Here is a 20403-nt window from a genome sequence, read left to right as displayed (position 1 = left end):
GGCAGCTTCCCGTCTAGCCTCAAAGGACTCAGGAATGGATCCTATTGCCCTCAGGATTTGATAGTCGTTGGGCAAGTAAAGTAAAACTATGAAAGTACCTGTATTAGTAGCACAGGGACCTTTTAGTTCCATATACTTGAAGAATACAGTCTATAGGTTTTTGAGTATAACAGAGAGTGACTTCAATTCTTTTATTACTGAATAATGAATGTGAGGTTAAGGAAACAGATAAACTCACAAGATATTGTTTCAACTGAAAAAGTACACATTAGACACTGTGTGCCTACCACTGTACTAGCTTTAAGAGTCTGTGATAATTTTAAAAAGAATTAATAGATAATTATCTTGAAAAAGTTGTTAACATTTGAATATAAATGCATGGTTGTGAACTTTGTGTATCATGTACTAAAATTTTTCCATCTAATCATTTACTGAATTGGGTGATTTGCTGTTTTTTTTAAAATTTAAGTTAGGGTATCCCTACATAGATCATGAGCCCTTGAATTTGTAATTCCTGCTTCAGCCTCCCCAGGGCAGACATCCATCCCCATGCTCCGCTGCTGAGAATCATTCTTAGTGCTTTCTTGATGTTCTGGTTTGCTTTGTAATTGCTGTGATAAAATGCCATCACCAAAACCAGTGTGAAAAGGGAAAGGCTGATTTCACATTACAGCCTATAGTTCATCATGAAGGGAACCCAGGTAGGCACTGGGGCAGGGAGCAAGGAGGAATGTGCCTTCCTGGCCGCATCCCTATAGTTGCTCAGTTTGATTTTGTTTGTTTCTTTTATTTTTTAAGACAGGTTTTCTCTGTGTAACAGTCTTGACTGTGCTGTAACTCACTCTGTATATTAGGCGGGCCTCAAACACAAGAGTTCCGCTGCCTCTGCCTCCCAAGGTCTGGGATTAGAGGCATGTGCCGCCATGCCCAGCTTCTCAGTTTGTTTGTTTGTTTTTTTTTTTTTTTTTAATACAATCTAAGACTCCCTTTCTAGAAATGGTGCCACTCACAGTCATTGATAGAATAAAATGCCACGCAGACTTACCCATGGGCCAATGTGATGGAGACATCTTCTCAGTTAAGATTTCTTCTTCTCAGATGACCCCAGCTTGTGTTGAGTTGGCAAAAACTAACCAGGACACTTGCCATACACTTAAATTACTCATTATCTTTTCTGAAAAGTTATTTCACTACAGACTTGTCCAAAGTGTTTCTATGTGTGCTCTAGTGTTCTTTGCTCACATTTTATCCTATAGTGAATATAGACAGCATTTGATGAGGATAAGCCTGGAAAACTTTTGATGAATTAAAGGCCCATATGTCAAAGATCTACTTTTCCATGGCTTGCTTCCTTCTCCCAATCTTGGAGCATTTCAATACTAGGTTTATTTGTCTGACCTTCCTTAAGTTAAGGAAATTGTAGTCACAGCTGTGCTTTTTGAAGTTGGTAACCATGAAAATGGCAAGAACTATTTACCTCTCAGTCAGAATAGTAATTTATACCTTTGTTTGCAAAACATTTTAACAGACAAATTTATAACTTCTGCCAGGAAGATGTTTCTGAGACATGCTCTTACTTTTCTTGTTAGTTTTTATTTCCTTCTTACAACTGCATTTCTAGTTTAAAGTTAGAAAGCCAACTCACCTTTTATTAATAACTACCCTTCTTGGGAATATAGAAATTTATCCAAATTGACACCAGCGAAGATGAACTGCATTTCAGTTTTGGTTTTGCATCTGACTATTTTGTTTAAGTTGTTGAAATTACTTTACAGAAGGCAGGGGGAAACGAGAAAATGCTCTGAGTTAGCAAAGAATTTATTCTCTCTTACAAGTTATTTCTTGCCTCACTCCTCTAGGTTGGGACCAATCCAAGCAAGCTGCTCTTTTTTGAAGTAAAAAAAAAATCTTCAAATTTATTTAAGCTTTATGCACCAAACCAATAGGAGTCCTCAAACAGGTAGTCAACAGACCGAAACAGAAATGCTTGAAGGATATCAGTTCAAAGTCTGGGCTGTAACTATTGTCCTTTGATATTAAAATAAAATGGAATGGCTAGAGAACGCTGAGCTGAATTCAGATAGAAAACTTGTTTGAAGCTCCTTGTCATTGTCATACTTGTACTGCATTAATATGGTGTAATTGACATGCTAATTTCAGATATAGTTTTAAAATAGTCTTTTTTGTTCATTGCCCTGGACAGGATGGGCAACTCTCTGAAAGTTACTAAGACTATTCCCTGATCAACCGCTATATTGTTTGAGACACTTTTCCTCTTTGGGAAGATGGGGGTACAATATTCACCCAAGATTGTGTTTGAGTGCCAAATATAATTGGTCGTCATTTTAAAAATGCTTTGACTTTTCCCCTCCTAGTGAGCTGCCATGGTATTTCACATAGAGTTAGAAAGACTATTATATCAAAATCTCATATAATCTAGTACTCACTGAAAATGGTTACAAATTTCTTTCAAATGAGTGTTTCCAATGGTCTGGCTTAAAGCTATTTGGACTTAGCTTGTTTACAGGATCAGTTGGGAGCTTTTACTGCTTCATGAGACTTCATAGCCAGTGTCCTATTTATTAAACTCTCATTCCTTTAAGGCATACAAACACTTCCAATTTTGTTATAATGGAAACTTGGTGCAGCAGGCAGGATGTGGATTTTCCCCATTTTTGTAGAACCAAATAAGATTTTAAATATGAGTGATAGGAAACATGATCTAAAAAACCCATCTGGGTGACCCAGTCAATAAACATGTACTGCCCATCTAATATGCTTCCCTAAACTATAAACATTATATTAAACTAAAAGAAGTGCAAAATTATCTCCTCCAAGAAGGTATACATTCTGTAGTAGAAAGCAAACAATCCATTTCCTAAATTGAAAGTTAAGTATCGTCTTAGAGGGTCATGAATGATATAAGGAAGAATATAGACTAGAAAGGGTCAGTACAAAAAGGGGTACTGTCTCAAATTTGTGTCGGGTGGTTGAAATTGTTTCTTGGAAAAGTTATCATGCAGGAAGTATGTAATGAGGAAAATCCCTGAGGCCAAAGAGTATGTGATTGATAGGTAGAAGGAACAGATTCAGATCGAATATTGGGATGTGTAGTGAGCAAGAGGATACTGATGTAAGAGGAAGAGAGACCAGAAGCAAGAGTCTATCTACTCTGAGGTCTCTCTGATGTTTACTTTGAGGAAGACAAGAAGCTGTTGGAAGTTTTCTTTTTATTGAAGGTACTGGAGGTTTTTTTGGGGGTGGGGAAATTCATACAAGTACAATGTTTACATTATTTTCACATCTCCTGTCTTCATTAAAGCTCTTTCTAAATTTTCTCCCACTCCCTTCAAATTAATGACATTGTATTAAGTATCATATGTATGCTTGTATGTAGATGGGTTTAGGCCTGAATACTTGGTCTTAAATACCTATCAGGGAACTTATTCTTCAAGAAAACTGATTATCCCTCTATCAATAACCATTGATTGGCCATAGTTCTTCATCTAGAGGTATAAGCTCCCGAAATTTCCTCCATCTACGTTGTCATACTGAGTGGTATTTAGACAACCATATTGCTGAGATTTCATGGGGATGACTTTCATGCCAAGTCAAGAAGACACTGTTTAACAGTAAGCATATTTGTTCTTTGGCTCTTAACAATCTTTCCTCTCCCTCATCATCAATGTTCTCTGAGCCTTAAGATGTAGGGGTTGCATTGCAGATGTAGCAATTGTGGTTGAGCACCCCCTGACCACTTATATTTTGTATTTCAACTAGTAGATCTCTGTAATCTTCCATCTGTTACAAAAAGAACCTTCTTTAATGACTGGTGAGAGCTACAATTATCTGTGGGTATAAGGATACATAGTTAGAACATAGTTAGAAATTATGTTGGTTTAAGGAAATGGCATTAGTAGGTTCTCCTCTAGGGTCTATGACCCTAGGGTAGTTGGCAAGGTTTACAGTACCAGGCATGGATTCTCTCTTTTGAGTGAAGGCCTTGTGTCTGTTCATCCCCTAGATGATAATGCCACTGTTGCACCATTGGCTGGTCAGTCATTAGTGGATTTGTAGTCCATTAAGCTGGGTGGGACTACTGATTGCTTTTCTCCATTGGCAGCTTTTATAGCATTTTCAGATGCTTTGAGAGTCAGTTCTTGTTACCATTAACTTCACAACCAGCATGAGCAAGAAAAGATCTGCAAACAAGTTACGATCCATTTTCCTTTCTAAACCTAATATTGCTTTACACTACATGGTATATATTTAAGAACTATTTCTTTATGCTTAATTGAAAGTGAATTACAAATGACAGATCTATAGTGAATGTCATTGCTCTGTGGGAAAGATTTAGAAAACTACTTAGAGCTGGCTTTTCATTTCTACTGTGAAGCTGAAGGCAATTATTTCCCTTCATGTTTGCTATAATTGTGTAGGCATGCTTTGTATTTGTGAGTGTGGGTGAGTATGTATATAGTCTGTGTATGTGTGTGTGTCAGGGCAAAAGTGGGTAGAGATTGGAGTTCAGCTTTGTGGAGTTAATTCTCTCCTTCAAACTTCATGTGGGTTTGGGGGGATCAAACTCAGACCCTGTGAAGTTCGCAGTTACTTTAGCCACTAAACCACGTCTCTGGCCCTGTGATTCCTGTAATATAATTTATGTCAAATGATATTCTCTAGAAGAGTTCAAATATATACCAAAGAAGGAAATCAATGAGTTTTGCATAGCACCTGGAAGCCTTGCATTGCTGGGAAGAATTATGTTCCAAATTAGAATAAAACTCCATGTTTAAATAAAAAAATATTAAGGACACTCAGAGAAAAGATGCTGAGTTTGAAAGCATCTTTTATGGCAATAATTACTTAGGTAGGATTTCTATTGTGAAGTGACACCATGATCATGACAACTCTTTTATTTTATTTTTTTATTGATTTTTATTGAGCTGTATATTTTTCTCTGCTCCCCATGACAACTCTTATAAAGGAAAACATTTAATCTGGGTGGCTTTCAGAGGTGTAGTCCATTATCATCATGGTGAGAAGCAAGGCAGCACACAGGCACACATGGTGCTGGAGAAGGAACTTAGAATTCTTACAGCTTGAGCCAAAAGCAACAGGAAACAGTCTGTCTCACTGAGTGTGGCTTGAGCATATATAGGACCTCAAAGTCTGCCTCCACAGTGACACACTTCCTCCAACAAAGCCATGACTTCTAATAATTCCACTCCCTTCAGGGGCTATTTTCTTTCAAACCACCACAAGCATGATTTTTCAGACTGAAAATCTGGGAAAGGCACATGGTTAAAATGAGCACTGAATGCCTCAGAGTAGCTACTCAATAGGCAATTGTTGAATGAATTTATTAGTTGAACTCTATATCTAATAATATCGACAAGATGTTCTAGTGTCTACCACATTGGAAGAACTCAGTACTTAGAGATTTCCATCTTTGATGTATGTATTGCATAATGATAAAGATAATACATCTAGCAAAAATGACTCATGAAAGAATATAAAAATTCATCTCCACAGTTTAAAATGAGAACACAATTCTCTAAGATGAAATTGAATAGAAATAATACTCAAGTCTTGGATACATCATTTGACTGCAAATTTTCTTGATGAGTCTTCAGTTGCAGGGTTCTATAAATTTATGTAAATATTCACAAAGAAATTGCATTTCATTCTAAAGCCTTACCCAGACACATTGCTGTCTAGAGGTGACAGCATTGCAGGATCAATGAAGATGCTAGGACTGTAAGTGACCTCAGGTATCCTCTAGAAATTGTTTCTCATGCGTAGGAGGGGGTGAAAGTACAGTATGCAGGGGAGCTGGGAGGCTTACAGAAGATTGAAACGCTGTTGCTTCTTATAGCAAGGAGGCATCTAGAGCAAAGAAAGTAGTAGCAGGTAAATAAGTAGAGTCTATTTCCTAATGAGAGAAGTGCTGAGATGCAGAGGTCTCTGCGTGTATGTTGTTGAATTTGTTTTTCTGTAGGAGAGGTTGGATATATGCATGAATAGACAGGGATCTGTGTATGCATGTAAATAAGTGCATTTGCTTGCATGTGAGCATGTGTAAGTGAGAGTTGTGATAGACAGGCTACAGTAGCTTCCTGACATCCTGGCCTTGGGTTGCTAATTTCACTATATCTAATATAATAGAAAGGAAAAGAAGAAAACAGAACAGGAAACGAGCGTGTTTCTGAACTGTGCACTGCTGTTCTTCCTCTGTGTCACTAAAGCATTCATTCTCCCCAGTCCCTGATTAGGAAAATGGATGTGCTAGATTCAGCCCCGTCATACAAGTTTAACCAAGTTTATTATAATTACATCCATAAAATTCAAGTTTTGTTTTGTTCTTAATTGAAAAAATTTTTCATACGGTATGTTCTGATCACACATTTCCCCCTCTTCAACTCCTTGTAGATCTTCTTTACCTCCCTACCTACGCAACTCTACAGACCCTTTCTCTCTTTATTTCAAAAACATATAGGCAAACAAGAAACCAACTAACAAAAAACCACACAAGAAACAAAATCCACAAAACCACAAAATTGGAAACCACAATATACAAGCAAAAGACCAATAAGACAAAAAATTTTCCTAAACAAAGAAATTTGAGACAAAATAGCTACAAAAGTACCATTGGCTTTGTTTTGTGTTGGTCATCTACTGATGGGCATGGGTCCTACTCTAAAGTTTGTTTAATATACCTAGTGAGAGTCCGTTGGAGAAAACACTCCTTAAAAGCAGATCTCAATTGCAGATAGCTTTTTGGTTATGGTTGGGAGCCTGTGTTTCTTTTCCCATCTTAGCCCTGTAACTATGTCTAGCTCAAACTGGTATAGGCCCTGTACCTGCTTCCACAGGCTTTTTGAGTTCCTATGTGTAGCAGTTCTATCGTGTCTGGAGTATGCTGTTTCCTTGGAGTCACCCATCCCATCTAGCTCTTAGAATCTTTTCACTTATTCCGTATAGTTTCCCGAACCTTAAGAGGAAGTATTTGATGAAGAACTCCCACTTAGCACTGAGTATTCCAAAATCTCTGTCTCTGTATGTTGCCCAGTTATGGGTGTCTGTATTGGTTCCCATCTACTGCAAGAGACAACATCTCTGACAATGGCGGAGTGAACCACTAAGAAGAATGCCACTATAAGTCATTTTATTGCTATGTTTCTTTAGCAGAGCACTAGTATTTGGTGTTCCTCTAGGACCATGGCTTACAGTCCAAAGTTTGTGGCCACCTGAGAAGTGTCAGACATGGGCTCCGTTTCTTGGCAATGGCCTTAAATCTAATCAGACACTCATCGATTGTTCCCACAATGTTTGTGTTATGATTGCAGCAGTATATCTTGTAGGCAGGTCACCATTTTAATTCATAGGGTTGGTGGCTGGGTTGTGATGGTTACCATTCTCCGTGGTGTGCTGAATACTTTCTAGTACTATAAACACTTTTCAGTAGAGGTGAAGGCTCTAGATAGGCAACAGATCAAATTTCTGTATTCAAGGAGATGAGTAAGTACAGTCATCAGCAATAGGATGACATAAATCATCAGTTTGAGAAGAGCAACCAATAGCTGTGGCATTAGACTGGGATGTTTGGGGCTTCTTATAGGGGCCTTTTGGTCAATGACTCAACAAGATGTAACTCATTCCTGGCACTGGAGGTTTATCTTTGTGGTAAAGATATCTAGTTGGGGCTATGTCTCCCCATTATTTACTTACTCTACTTAGATTTCTTTCTCATATAGATATATGCAGAAGCCTTTCCTATAGTAGGTTTGCATATTGGCCTCTCAAATAGCCCTTAGTTGTAGATGGAAGTGGGCACGACTTAATGCTAATTGACCCTCGCATATTCCCTCACTCACTCCTTTCTTCCATTCCCCTTCCCAATTAATCTTCACACTATAGTTTTTTACCTCTCTGTAATTATATGTTCTATTTCCCCTTAGATTTTATTTTTTGACAACCCCAGTTTTCATTGGTTAACACGTTCTTTTGCTTTTCAAGGAGCTAAGGCTTGGAGTGCTGTGCCATTTTCCCCATGGCTGTGAGCCACTGAGAAGCTGCCTCAGGCAGGGAATTGGGTATAATAGGAGTCTTGAAATTAGCTAATCAACTCAAGACCCAGAATAATACCAAACCAGGGCTTTTAATATTGGATTTTATCTTATCCAAATTTCTACAACTTCATTGATCTTTAGCTCTCCCAAGCAACTCACATAGCTCTGTTTGACTTAAAACTCAAGATGTTTTTAATTTCCTTTGTTAATGTCCCTGCAATAGAAAACAGAAGTATTGATAGTATGAAAAATGAGATTAGGACCATGAGATTTGGTCTTATTTCAACTATGGTGTCAAATTTCTGATATTGCGTAGTTGTTGGCCAAAGTGCTCTGTTAAAAACTGCTGTTAGCCAGGTATACAGCTCCATCCAACAATTCCACCAATTGGGAGGGGGAAGCAGGAAGATCGTGAATTTCAGGCCAGCTTGGGCTATATATATGGAGGTCGAGCCTATCTTTGGCTATGTAGAGAGACCTTGCCTAAAATATTCAACCTAAACCAACTTAAAACTGTTAGTAAATTTTGAGTAGTAAAATCTCATTTTTATGAATGATGCAAATATGTATCAGGAATGCAATTAAATTTATAGGCATATTTACCAATAATGGCTATATATTTGTCTAAGAATCCAACTCCTAAATCATTATAGAATTATAATTCTATGATATAATGCAGTTACTCAGAAATTTGTAGGAATGGATAATTTAAGTTAAAACTAAATAATATATAGCTGTTCAGGATCTGTAAGCTAACATGTTATCGTGTGTTTCTTATCAATCTAACAAAATATTAATGTGATGGACTAATTTCTTTTCAAAAACAAGTTGTGGACAATAACCCCTCTTTTCACCTGATAATGTGTCATTTAACTTGATAGAAGTACCTGCAGTTATGTCATATTCTTCGCCCTTTTCATCTCCACTCTTGCTTTCTGGTTATCCATTCTAGCAATACAAGACCAAGTCAAGCTACAAGGCTTTTGCAGCAATCCCTACAAACACATTGCTCTTGGAACAGAAGGTCAGTGTTGGATTTGAAACAGAGTGATTTTTATGTTTCTAGTATCTAGTATAGTTTTGTTACGTGTATAAAATTTCTAATGGGAAAATGCATGTTTTTACTGAAATAAAAACTGCTCCTAGATTAAGATACTGGGACGAAAGCATTGTGGTCATGATGACTGACATCCTTTTCATCATGAGGGTTGAATATGATCTCAGTTGTCTTGTACACTGTCAAGAAGACTTAGAGTTTTGATTCAGACTTCACTAGATCCTCCTTCTTTGGAAATTTAAAATCTGTTATGTTTGAACATTTTTTTCCTCTGTCTGCATAAATCAAAGTCAAGGTGAAATGAGATTATGTGCACAACTACCTACCACAGTCATTGATTGGTCAAGATTTGATTAACATCAACTTCCTTTATTATGTTATATACTTACCCAGATATAATATTCAAGTGTCTACTGTAGCAATATAGACTCTACCACCAGCTAAAGTCTTCATCCATTCCTGTTAACCACTTGTTCTATCTCTGCACCCTACTGAGTAACAGGGAGATTAGAGATCATCCCTAGTGATTAAAAAAAAAAAACCATAGCTTTCGTATGAATCTAGGTAGCTTTGCTTTGCTTTTAAACATCACCAATTATAAAATGACATAATGAATAATGATATATATTTTAATACATTAATCACATATCACATATGTGCCAACAAAATTACATGAAGGATTCATATCAGAATCAAATTGTTAACCAAGTGTGGAAAATTATTGATGTCATATGTTATTTTATGGTGGTTTATTTAGGATATTTAGCAGTTATTGCATTAAATCTATTTTTTTACAAGGTTAATGATAGTGCTTCAAATACTGTTGCTGTCATTTGTCAAATGTTAATTGTTTGTCAGCCAGGTGATATTCTGATATACAGGTTTATGAATCTGCATTCTTAGTCTCTTAGCATGATCCAGAAAATGAAACCTTTGTAAGACGTCTAAAAAATAGGAACTATGAGCCAGGCAGTGGTGGTGCACACCTTTAATTCCAGCACTTGGGAGGCAAAGGCAGGTAGATCTCTATGAGTTTGAAGCAGACTGGTCTACAAAGTGAGTTCCAGTTCAGCCAAAGCTGTAATACAGAGAAACCCTGTCTTGAACGCCCCCAGCACCCACCAAACCCAAACAAAACACAACAACAACAAAAATAAAACAACAGGAAACATCCCAAACCAAACCATACCAAAACAACAACAACTACAGTAGGAACTATGTGGGAAATGCTTAGCATCATAAGGTCAATATTAAGTAGGTGACATTTCCTATAGATTGTGTCTCTGTTAATAATTCCAAACCATCCACATGTGGTCGAAAGTCTGTGTTCCATATGTACAAATGCATAGATCTGCCTGGCCATCTGCTGGAGAAACATCTGAGAGTTGGTCTCTAGCTCCTTTCCTGACTTTCTACCTTTTATAGCTTAACAAAAGTTAAAATAAGATTAAAGTCTTAGAAGTGCATGGGAGGCAATTCTTCTCAGTTGCATCTTATGTCATTGTCTGGGGTTGTCATTGTGAGTCATGGGGCAGTGTTTATAGGGATACAGAACCTCTGCCAGTTTCAGATTTTAAAGAAATCTGAACACAAGTGTCTGCCACCAGAGATCTGGGAGACATTGTCCCTTGCAGTGAGGCGAAGAAGACATGCAGCCTACTGTGTCCTCTAACTCAGACACACTCCCTTGGAGAAGGAGGGGCTGCCTTCTCCTGTGCTAGTAACATTCTGTGCAGAAAACTGATAGGTAATGCTTCCTGGTACTCTGTGAGACATGGCTCCAAGTCATGTTTATTTTAGAACCTCTGACTTTCTAGCTTTCTTATCTCTGAATGAACTATTTTATAGAGGATATATTATCTGTTGGATATTAAAGAAAAAATTCATTAACTTCCAGCTTTATCAAAAACCTATATCATAAAGGCATGTGGGGATATTGATACATATTCAATCAGTGCAGTTCATATGAGAGAGATCGTGTTTTTTTATTTTAAATATAAAATTATATAAGAAAATTAGTATTTTTAACTTGGTACAATAAGATGTACATGTTGTGACACATGATTTAAAATAATGCTTCTCTAAGGAGGAGTGCATTATTGTGTAAACAGTAATGTAGTCATTTGGTCATGGTGAATTGTTCCAGACTATAGATATTTAAATTAAATGAGAATGATTTTTTCTTTCCTTTCCTTCTCCCTCCCTCCCTCCCTCCCTCTTTCTTTCTTTCTTTCTTTCTTTCTTTCTTTCTTTCTTTCTTTCTTTCTTTCTTTCTTTCTTTCTTTCTTTCTTTCTTTCTTGTTTTTTTTCGAGACAGGGATTCTCTGTAGCTTGGAACCTGTCCTAAAACTAGCTCTTGTAGACCAGGCTGGCCTTGAACTCAGAAATCCGCCTGCCTCTGCCTCTGGAGTGCTGGGATTAAAGGCGTGTACCCGGACAATGATTTTTTTCATTTTCAGATCATTTATAATTCTACATTTTGAAAAATTGACACCAGTGATCCCTAGGATTTATTTATACAATACCACCAATCTTCCTCCCTTTAGACAAAAGGGTCTCCCATGAACAATAACAAAACCTCCAAAGTACACCATCTATAGTGGTCACTGGTCCCTTCTGATTTTCATGTGCAAGGGATCTAATATCTTGGAGACAAAAAGGACCTTAACAAAGAATAAAAAAATGAGATAGTTTTCTCTGAGCCTTTCTCCAATATTGTCATGCTCAGAGATGGAGCCCACCCGGTCATATATAAGCAACAAATAATTGCATTGCTGGAACAGGAGAAAAATGGAGCAGGGAAATTGTAATTTTACATATTTTTTAAATTATTTTTTCTTATTGTGTGTTTTAAACCTGACAATTATTTTTAAATAATTAAAAAACATTTTACCCATTTCCCCTCGCCTTTCTTTTCTCTTTTTTCTCTTTTTTCTTCTCCTTTGTGACTTTCCTTCTCGTCAATGGAGATTTAACTCAGGGTTTCATGATTGTTAGACAGTGTCCGACCAAGGGACATCTTCCGTACAACAAACATTTCCTGTGAAGTTATGTTCATTTCCAACAACATCTAAGATGACAGTGCATTGCTTTTTTCAGTGTTGTAGTTAAGAAATAAATCTGTTAATTTATTTCTTTGAATCCAACTATTTAGACAGCCTAACTCATTACGACATTGAAGTCAAGAATTTACTTCTTAATTGAGCGAGAAAATTAAGAATGTAACATTTAAAAACTCATTTATTTTGGTTGGGGTGAGGCTTACAAGCTGCTTTTCCTCTCTGTGTTAGAACATTGACTGCCTTGAGCACAAGCAGGTCTTGTGCATGAAATCGCAGATGCTATGAGTTCACGAGAGCAACAGCTCTGTCATGTCCAGAAGACATTGTGTGCCGTGGTCCTTCCTGACCTCTGGCTCTCACAATATTGCCTCTCCCTCCAATGCAATGATCCCTGATCCCCAGAGACAGGGTGATATTATAGTTGTCTCACTTTGGCTAAGCACTTTGAAGATATTTATTCTCTCTTTGACCAGTTGTAAGGTTTTGTGTAAACTTCTGTTCACTGCACAGCAAAATTTAGATAATGAGGACAATTAGGCACTCTGTACATTTAGCAGAATAATAATAGTAGGTATCCCAGCACCATGATCTCCCAAACCATTAGTTCTTGGCCAAATTTACAGCACCGTGCATTGGTTTCTTCCCATAGAGTGGGGCTTAAATCTAATCAGAAAGTCATTGGCTCCCCTCATAACAGTCATGCCAATATTGCTTCCTTGGGGATATCATCTCATATCAAAAGTTATGTTCTTATAGCTCCCAGAGTTCATAGCCATGTAAGACTTTGATGATTTGTCTCTCTTGCAGTCTAGACACTACTGTCTAGTATTTTGAAAGCTATCTAACAGGGAAGAAACTTTCTTTTTAGTATTAACTTAATTTCATAATGTCCTGTGACCAGCAGGGTAGTATCTTCAGCAACAGGGTCTTACCTTCAAGCTCTGGAGGATGGCCAAGAGCAATTGACATCGCCTGCATTGTTTGCATGGTCTCTGACTAACAACCCTAAGGAAGGTATCCCATACCCTGGCACCTTTTTATTTAAACCTATAACTTCTTGGGTGAATATTATTCTCTGTACAGGATAATTTCAATTAAAGAATTTTCAAATATATATATATATTTTATAATATATATTTGCACATATATGCAATTTACAGAATGGAATATTTTCAATCATGGAAGTTTGTCTCAATTTCTTGTCGTCCCATAGAACACAGCTGGAAGGCTGATCTGGGAGAATCATTACAACATTGTTTGGGAGCTACACTGTGAGTTGCCTTGACAACAGAACACACATATATAACTCAAGTCTTACATGCTTCAGTAGCTAACCCTCTCTCAAGATAATTATATGCACAGTAGATCTTTATGCCTAGCATATTGTGTAATTAGCAAATAGAATTATTTTTGGAAAATAAAGTTATTTTAAAAACAAGATTTTCAGCAAATTAGAACTCAGCCATCTTTTGTAGTGAGATGCTAAGCTATCAGTAAATTATGGGATTAGTTTCAGCTCCATTACTTCTGGATGAAACCCATTTTCATTCAGTTTTGAAAGGACACATTTTATTGGCAGGCAACATAAGGTTTCTTAACTTGTCTCATCAAAACTTAAATTTATACCCTTTTCCATTTCTAGCATTTTCCCCATAAGCATTTATGAAAGAAGTGTTCTTAGTTCAATCTTCTACCATGATTAAATGGAAAAAGATAAATGCGAGATACTATATTCTAATGAGGTAACTCCAACCTCTTTGGTTTAAGCACCTGTCAGTAATCATTTTCTCTCTGACAGACATTATCATGGGATACCATGATCTATAGACCTGGGTAAGAATGACATCTCTAGACAAGTGACTTTGTTATAGACGTTAACTTTAGTCACAGTGTGTGCTATTGTCTATTTCAGAAAGTGTTTGAGGTATCTCCAGTTTTTTAATCACTTAAGTCTGAGAGCAATAAGTAAAATTGTTGTAACATACTAATAATCAAAATTAATAAATCATTAATTTTTACTATGAAATTGCTTTAAGGAAATAAAAAGGATAGACTTATCTATATGATGTAAATTATATGCAGTTTATTGTGTTATAAGAGAATAATGTTTTCTACAGAAAGATACTTTTTTTCTTGAAGGAAGCTCATATTGTCTATACCTGACTTTCTGAGTATCTATAAGGATAACATCTTTTTCTAGTGTTAGATACAATTTCCCCAATACATGCTATTCTATGTTCCATTTTAAAAACACATTGAATTATAAAAATTTGTGTCTTTGTCAGATTCCACAGCAGTTCAATTTTACATAAACGAAGTAAAATTATGGGAATAGTTGTTCAAATGTAAAGTTAAAATATTTTACCATAGCAAAAGGGTACAAAATAGTTATTCAAGATCACAATGGAAGCATGGATAAAAATAGCAAGGCAGAGATTTAGTTTAGCCCATTGTCAAATCAATTTACCTTACATTGTTTAATATTTTAAAGGATGGGTTGCTAATTGCAACCCGATTAATATAATTCTTTAGTCAATGTTTTAAAGAATTCTGTGGTTCAACAAACAATCTGATTATTAATTTAAGATGTGACCTGTACTACAGAGACATCTGTTGGTGGAGACCCAAAATAACCACACAGAAACTGTATTATTTGCAATATTGCTTGGTCAGTGACTCTAGTGTATTTCTAGCTAGCTCTTACATCTTGAATTAATCCATTTCTATTAATCTGTGTATCACCATGTGGTTGTGGCCTACCGGTAAGGTTCTGTCCAGGATTTGGCAAATGTCTCCTCCCATAGCTACATGACTTCTCTTTTTCTCTGTCTACTCTCTCCTCCTCTATCTGCTTGGAATTCTCATCTTGCCCTATTCTGCCAAACCACTGGCTGAAACAGCTTTATTCTTTAACCAATAAAAGGAGCACATAGGCAAAAGGACTTCCCACGCCTGACATCATTTGTTTTCCTGTTTTTGTTTGTTTGTTTTTCACACTGGCGTGCATGACTTTATTTTTTATTTTTAATTAATTAATTAATTTTAAAATACTATCTTTTTTCATTTTACACACCAATCCCTGATTTGGATATGGTGTAGGTGGAATAAAGTCAGGTGGACACAGGAGACTGTGTTGAAGGATGTACATCCACATTCAAGTTTGGAGTTTGGGAATAGAACTGGCATTGTTGAGGGTGCATGGTGGGAAGGTTCAGGTAGACTCACCTGGCTAAACCCTGGAGAAGAATATGCAGGATCTGTCTGAGTGGAAAGGTGGATGCAGTGTGGGAGGGTCCTGTCTGCAGGAGGCAGGCTGAGAAGTCCTGGAGGAAGCTTAGAGATTGGTTGTTGTATAGGCAGTGTTGATAGGATTAGACTAAGGCATTTGATATAGCACAAGGGCTGGATCTTGGAAGCTGGAGAAGGTGCATAGAGGAAAGGATCAGGAGGATTCATTTGGCTAAACCTTGGGGAAGGATCTGTAGAGTTTGGCTGGGTGGTAGGACAGAATAAGATCTATCTACCGTACTTTCATTCAATAGTCACAAAAGACCTTCTGCTAGAAGGGATTATTTTAGATTTGGTGACCTTTATCAACTGGACAAGACAGTTGTGATAACTTCTGTATTGCAAACTTGAGGATGTGATGCTATCTTTATTACCTTCATAACTCAACAAAGAATTTGGCAATCAGCAAAGTCTCATACAGTCCCCCAAAGCAGCACAACTAGGGTGTGTGATTGACCTTCAGCTCAGACTCCATCCAGTGTTTCTCAGGCTTGTTCTGATCCCTTCCCAGCAATAAGAGCAAGCATGTTTACTGAAATACTGAACAAGTGGTAATGAGTTTGGATTCTTTTCTGTAATACTTTTTTTGTTAGTTGCTAGAATATATTTATATTCTCATAAAATGAGAATTACATACTATTTTATTTTTATGAGAAAATATTAAAGGGAATTGGAAGCAATTTAACTTTGAGAAGAACTGAATAAGCCAAGGCTCACAAACAGCCCTATTCTTTGTGATGCTGAGAGAGGTGGAGGGATATTATAGGGAGCGGAGCACCGATTGAGGGAAGGACCATTCTTCAATGCTCTTATTGAAAGGAAAGTCAGGTGTGAATCCTCCTGCAAGGAAGCTTTGAGGTACTGAGTTTGAGACTAGTGGCAAGTTTGTAAAACCTAAAAATGCAAACATGACAATAAAATATAAAGCACAACTACCTTCTGTGTGGGCAGAAGAGATCAAATCCACTAAATCTTTCAGAACTAAAGACACCAAGAGAGAGCTCCTCAGATTGAATAGTTCATAAACATGTCACATGACAAGAATATACTTTTGGGGGGGTTGGTTTTTCGAGACAGGGTTTCTTTATAGTTTTTGGAGCTGTCCTGTAACTAGCTCTTGTAGACCAGGCTGGCCTTGAACTCACAGAGATCCTCCTGCCTCTGCCTCTTGAGTGCTGAGATTAAAGGCATGTGCCACCACTGCCAGTCTGGGAATATACTTTTAATGGTCCCAGTTCTTTAAATTGTGGTTGTATATTTCCCATGTTCCTTTGGCTTTTTCTAATGGAGGCTTAAATATGTTTAATAAAATATTGTATCATGGAATAAAAATGATATTTTATGGCTATTAGGAGTGAGTCAAGATGATACATTTGACAAACTACTCATTATAGTCAATTAACAGAAATAAATTTTAGTAAAACTTTAGGACATTTTGGCCCCCAAACCCTTCTATTTAACATAGAATGGGCAATGAGACGATTCAAAGTCATAGGCTTTCTTGCCAATGTTCATTGTCTTTTATAGCTTTAGGAGATCATTTTGACATTCATATGTTGTAGTTCAATATTTCAAGTAGCATAAGAATTATGTTTGCCTGAAGTAATTTTCCATAGACCAAACTATTGACTTCATTTTGTTTGGGCTGAAAAGAGTTATTTCATGAGTGTTGATCACATGCTACAGCCTTTGATGGCAAAGGAGTTGAATAGTAATATGTAATGAACATTTGTTTGTTAAAACAGTTTAAATCTCTTCTCCATAGTATTTTACTGAGAAAACTGTGATAATATTCTTTATCTGATGCATTTATCTATTAATTCTATTTCTCCCTCAGTTTGTTATTCAATCTAATCTAAATATCTTTATTGATCCACTGACCCCAATAAAACAAAAGGTCTAGTTGAGTAGAGTACAATTGAAAAAAGTAAGGCACACATATGCATCAGAAGGTTCAAGATTAATGTTGGGAATTGTCTGCTGTTGCTTTTATACTTTAATTAATTAAGGCTAAGTTTCTTAACCAAATTCAGAGGTCTCTAGTATTGCTAGAGAGTTTGCTTTGTGAGTTCTTTGTCTCTACCTCCTAAAACTGGAAATACAGGGGACCTCTAGGCTCACCCTGCATTTCTGTGGGTTTTAGGGATCTAAATCTGGTTCTCATAAATGAGTGGCAAGCATTTAACTGCTGAGCTATCATCTCATGATTCAGTTTTCTTTCATTTTTTTTTAAACTTGTGTCAATTTTATTGAAACCATTCAGATATTTTATACCTTTCTCAGAAGCAGAATATAATGGCAATTGCCGGGATCAATACAGATGTAGTTTCTAGGACACAATAAAGTTTTCAAATTACACAGGGTACACAAGATTAATTTCTAAGACCATCAGTATTCTTAAGATATGCAAAATGTATTCCTAACCAGGAAATGAATAAATTTTGGACTGCTGTGATGTCAAGAAAAGACATTTGGGTCTTCACAATGAAGAAAAATTTCTATGTGAACTGAGATTTAGAGCAAGTCAATACCACAAAATATAAAAGAGACAAAGTTCAAGGAGCACAAGTGATTCTTTGTGGTTAAAGAGTGACAGTAAGAAGTGCATGGAAAATCATTGCTGGGAAGGGGAACAGAGCCATAAAACAGCTTTCCTGCTGTGCTTAGCCTTCTATGCAGAGTCTGGATAAAATTTCTTGTATCTCTTCTCTCTATGACTTACTATAATGAAGATCATGTATAGTCTAATACTCCAAATATATTCAATATTATATGTGGCTTGTCATCTGGTAAGTTGGGAGAACCTCCAGTGTCCAACTGTAACTTGCCTTTCCTTTACATACACATAGATGTGACCCATTAGCCAGATAACCCCTCTTCTCAAAAGACCTCAAAAGTGCTGTTCCCACTTATGCCTTAGAAGAAGCTTTCAGTTCCAGTGGGATTATTTCAATAATTGAATCACATGCCTCTGTGGAATCAGGTGACACAGCATCCTCTTGATACTGCAAAGTCAGCAATGAAGGACTTGAGTGTAACCCTTCGTTTTATTTTATGGCATCCTTCTCTGGACTGTGGCTACCTGTGATCATGCACATTATATGTACAGCACTGTGGTGGTATCTGTCCAGTACGACATTGTGTACTCTGCTATTTTCCTAACGTAAAAGGAAGTTCTCTCTTACCTACAGGGTGACTAGCTGATGGGAAACACCATGTTGGGGAAATTAAACTGAGTTAACTTTTAATAAAAATCTCTGTTCCCACCTCACTATTTCTCATGACTAATCATAATTTTAGGAAAAAAAGAAAAAGAATAATTACTGTAAAGGCGACTCTTGCCATAATTAGTTTTCCAAATTTTGCTTGGCGATACAGAGAAGCAAAGTTGGAAAACAAAAGTTTTCAGACAATTCCTATGGAAGGATTGCTGAGAGGGGGAGGAACAATCTTCTCCAAGGAAGAGCAAGCAACTAGTTATCCAATACCAAATGGTCAGCCCTGAAAACACATAGACAAGTAACATGAGAAGACTGGGAAGGTTGTATTTAGAAGCAAATATGTATATACATATATGCATGTAACAACTTGAGTTTGAAACAGAACAAAGATAGGTGTTGGGAGGGTTTAAAGGAAGCAAAGGGAAGATTCTAATTATACTAGAATCTCAAAATTTAAAAGTAACTTATTAAATTAAGAAATGATGAAATTTATCTTTCATGACTATTTGTCTGAACTCTTAGTATGTTCCATGCTCAAATCCTATCCTAATTCTACCAGATATGGTACCTACTAGTGAAGATTAATAGTTTCAGATCTGTGTAATCCCTTAATCTGTTAAAAACAAACAAACAAACAAACAAGGTTCTGATGAACAGTGAGTACTGTGGTTCCATGACTGATGAGAAACGTTGGAGTCAGGATATGAGAGCATCAGGATAACAGTGAAGATGTAAGGACTGGGAAGTGAATGCAGATGAGGAGACAGGGTAGCTTTTTATCTAAATATTCTACAATCCATTCCAGTAGAGAACTGTCTTTTTTGTCTGTTTATAAACCTACCATGACACATATAGGTGCAAGTGATCATTTTTCTGTTGAAAGATACTGCCTAAAGAGATCAGACATCTAAAGGTCTAATTACTTTGCTAATTATATTTTATAACCTTTTATAATTGCCTTCAAACTCATTCCACATATTTTTAAATGACTTTAATGATAATAAATTGTCAAGCTTTGAAAGTGGATTAGGACTAGATATCTTGAAAAATTCCCTGTAGCAAAAACTGTAGAGTCAGTGATAAAAATTTGGAAGATGAATAGGTATAAAGGGTTAAAGGAGATTATGACATAGGAAATTTTAAAGGAGAAGAAAGGAAAAAGTAGAGGAGAGAATTCTGAGACACAGAAATAATACTAACAACTTTATAAACAAGTTATTTGAAAACTTCCTGCGGAGGCTTCTGTATACATCCATAAAAGAATTAAAATGGAATCAAATCTCTTTATCAGGGCAACAGTACTGCTACAGACAGCATAGGCTAACAAAATATGAAAACAATAGAAGTCTTGGTCATTGAGGTTCCAAAGACTTCCAAACCTTAAGGGCTATTGCCTGTGCTGTTGATTACTCTCTAGTGCTTGAAGATATGAAGATATGATCCTGTTGCTGAAGGCATCACACACTAGAGCATAAAGAAATTAAGCTTTTACTAATATAGGAGCTTCATTCCTGCTGGACAACATTCATAGTTCTGAAAGGTGCTATGCATATCAATGGAAGTGAAAAGTAATCATCAGTCTTAGCCAACTGTGGACCTTGTGAGATACAATGATGACTGGCCAGATAAATTATGCTCATAGTACAATAGTGGCACAAATGTCATAGGAATAACCAACCACTTTCTAGTTGGATTTAAGACTT

At 36.6% G+C, this 20403-nt stretch overlaps 1 protein-coding gene across 1 annotated transcript in view; it reads left to right on the top strand.

Moving 5' to 3' along the window:
* Mlip (muscular LMNA interacting protein) overlaps positions 1–20403 on the top strand; it is a 131244-nt gene that overhangs the window by 23597 nt on the left and 87244 nt on the right. Inside the window, exon 5 of the mRNA XM_050124570.1 lies at positions 9025–9096. Coding sequence (XP_049980527.1) covers positions 9025–9096 — 72 coding nt within the window. The remainder of the gene's footprint in view (positions 1–9024; positions 9097–20403) is intronic.

Source organism: Alexandromys fortis, unplaced genomic scaffold (genome assembly GCF_014885135.2).
Source record: "Alexandromys fortis isolate MF-2015 unplaced genomic scaffold, M_Fortis_MF-2015_v1.1 scaffold_22, whole genome shotgun sequence".
NCBI classification, from domain to species: domain Eukaryota; kingdom Metazoa; phylum Chordata; class Mammalia; order Rodentia; family Cricetidae; genus Alexandromys; species Alexandromys fortis.
This window is presented reverse-complemented; position numbering and strand designations above follow the sequence as displayed.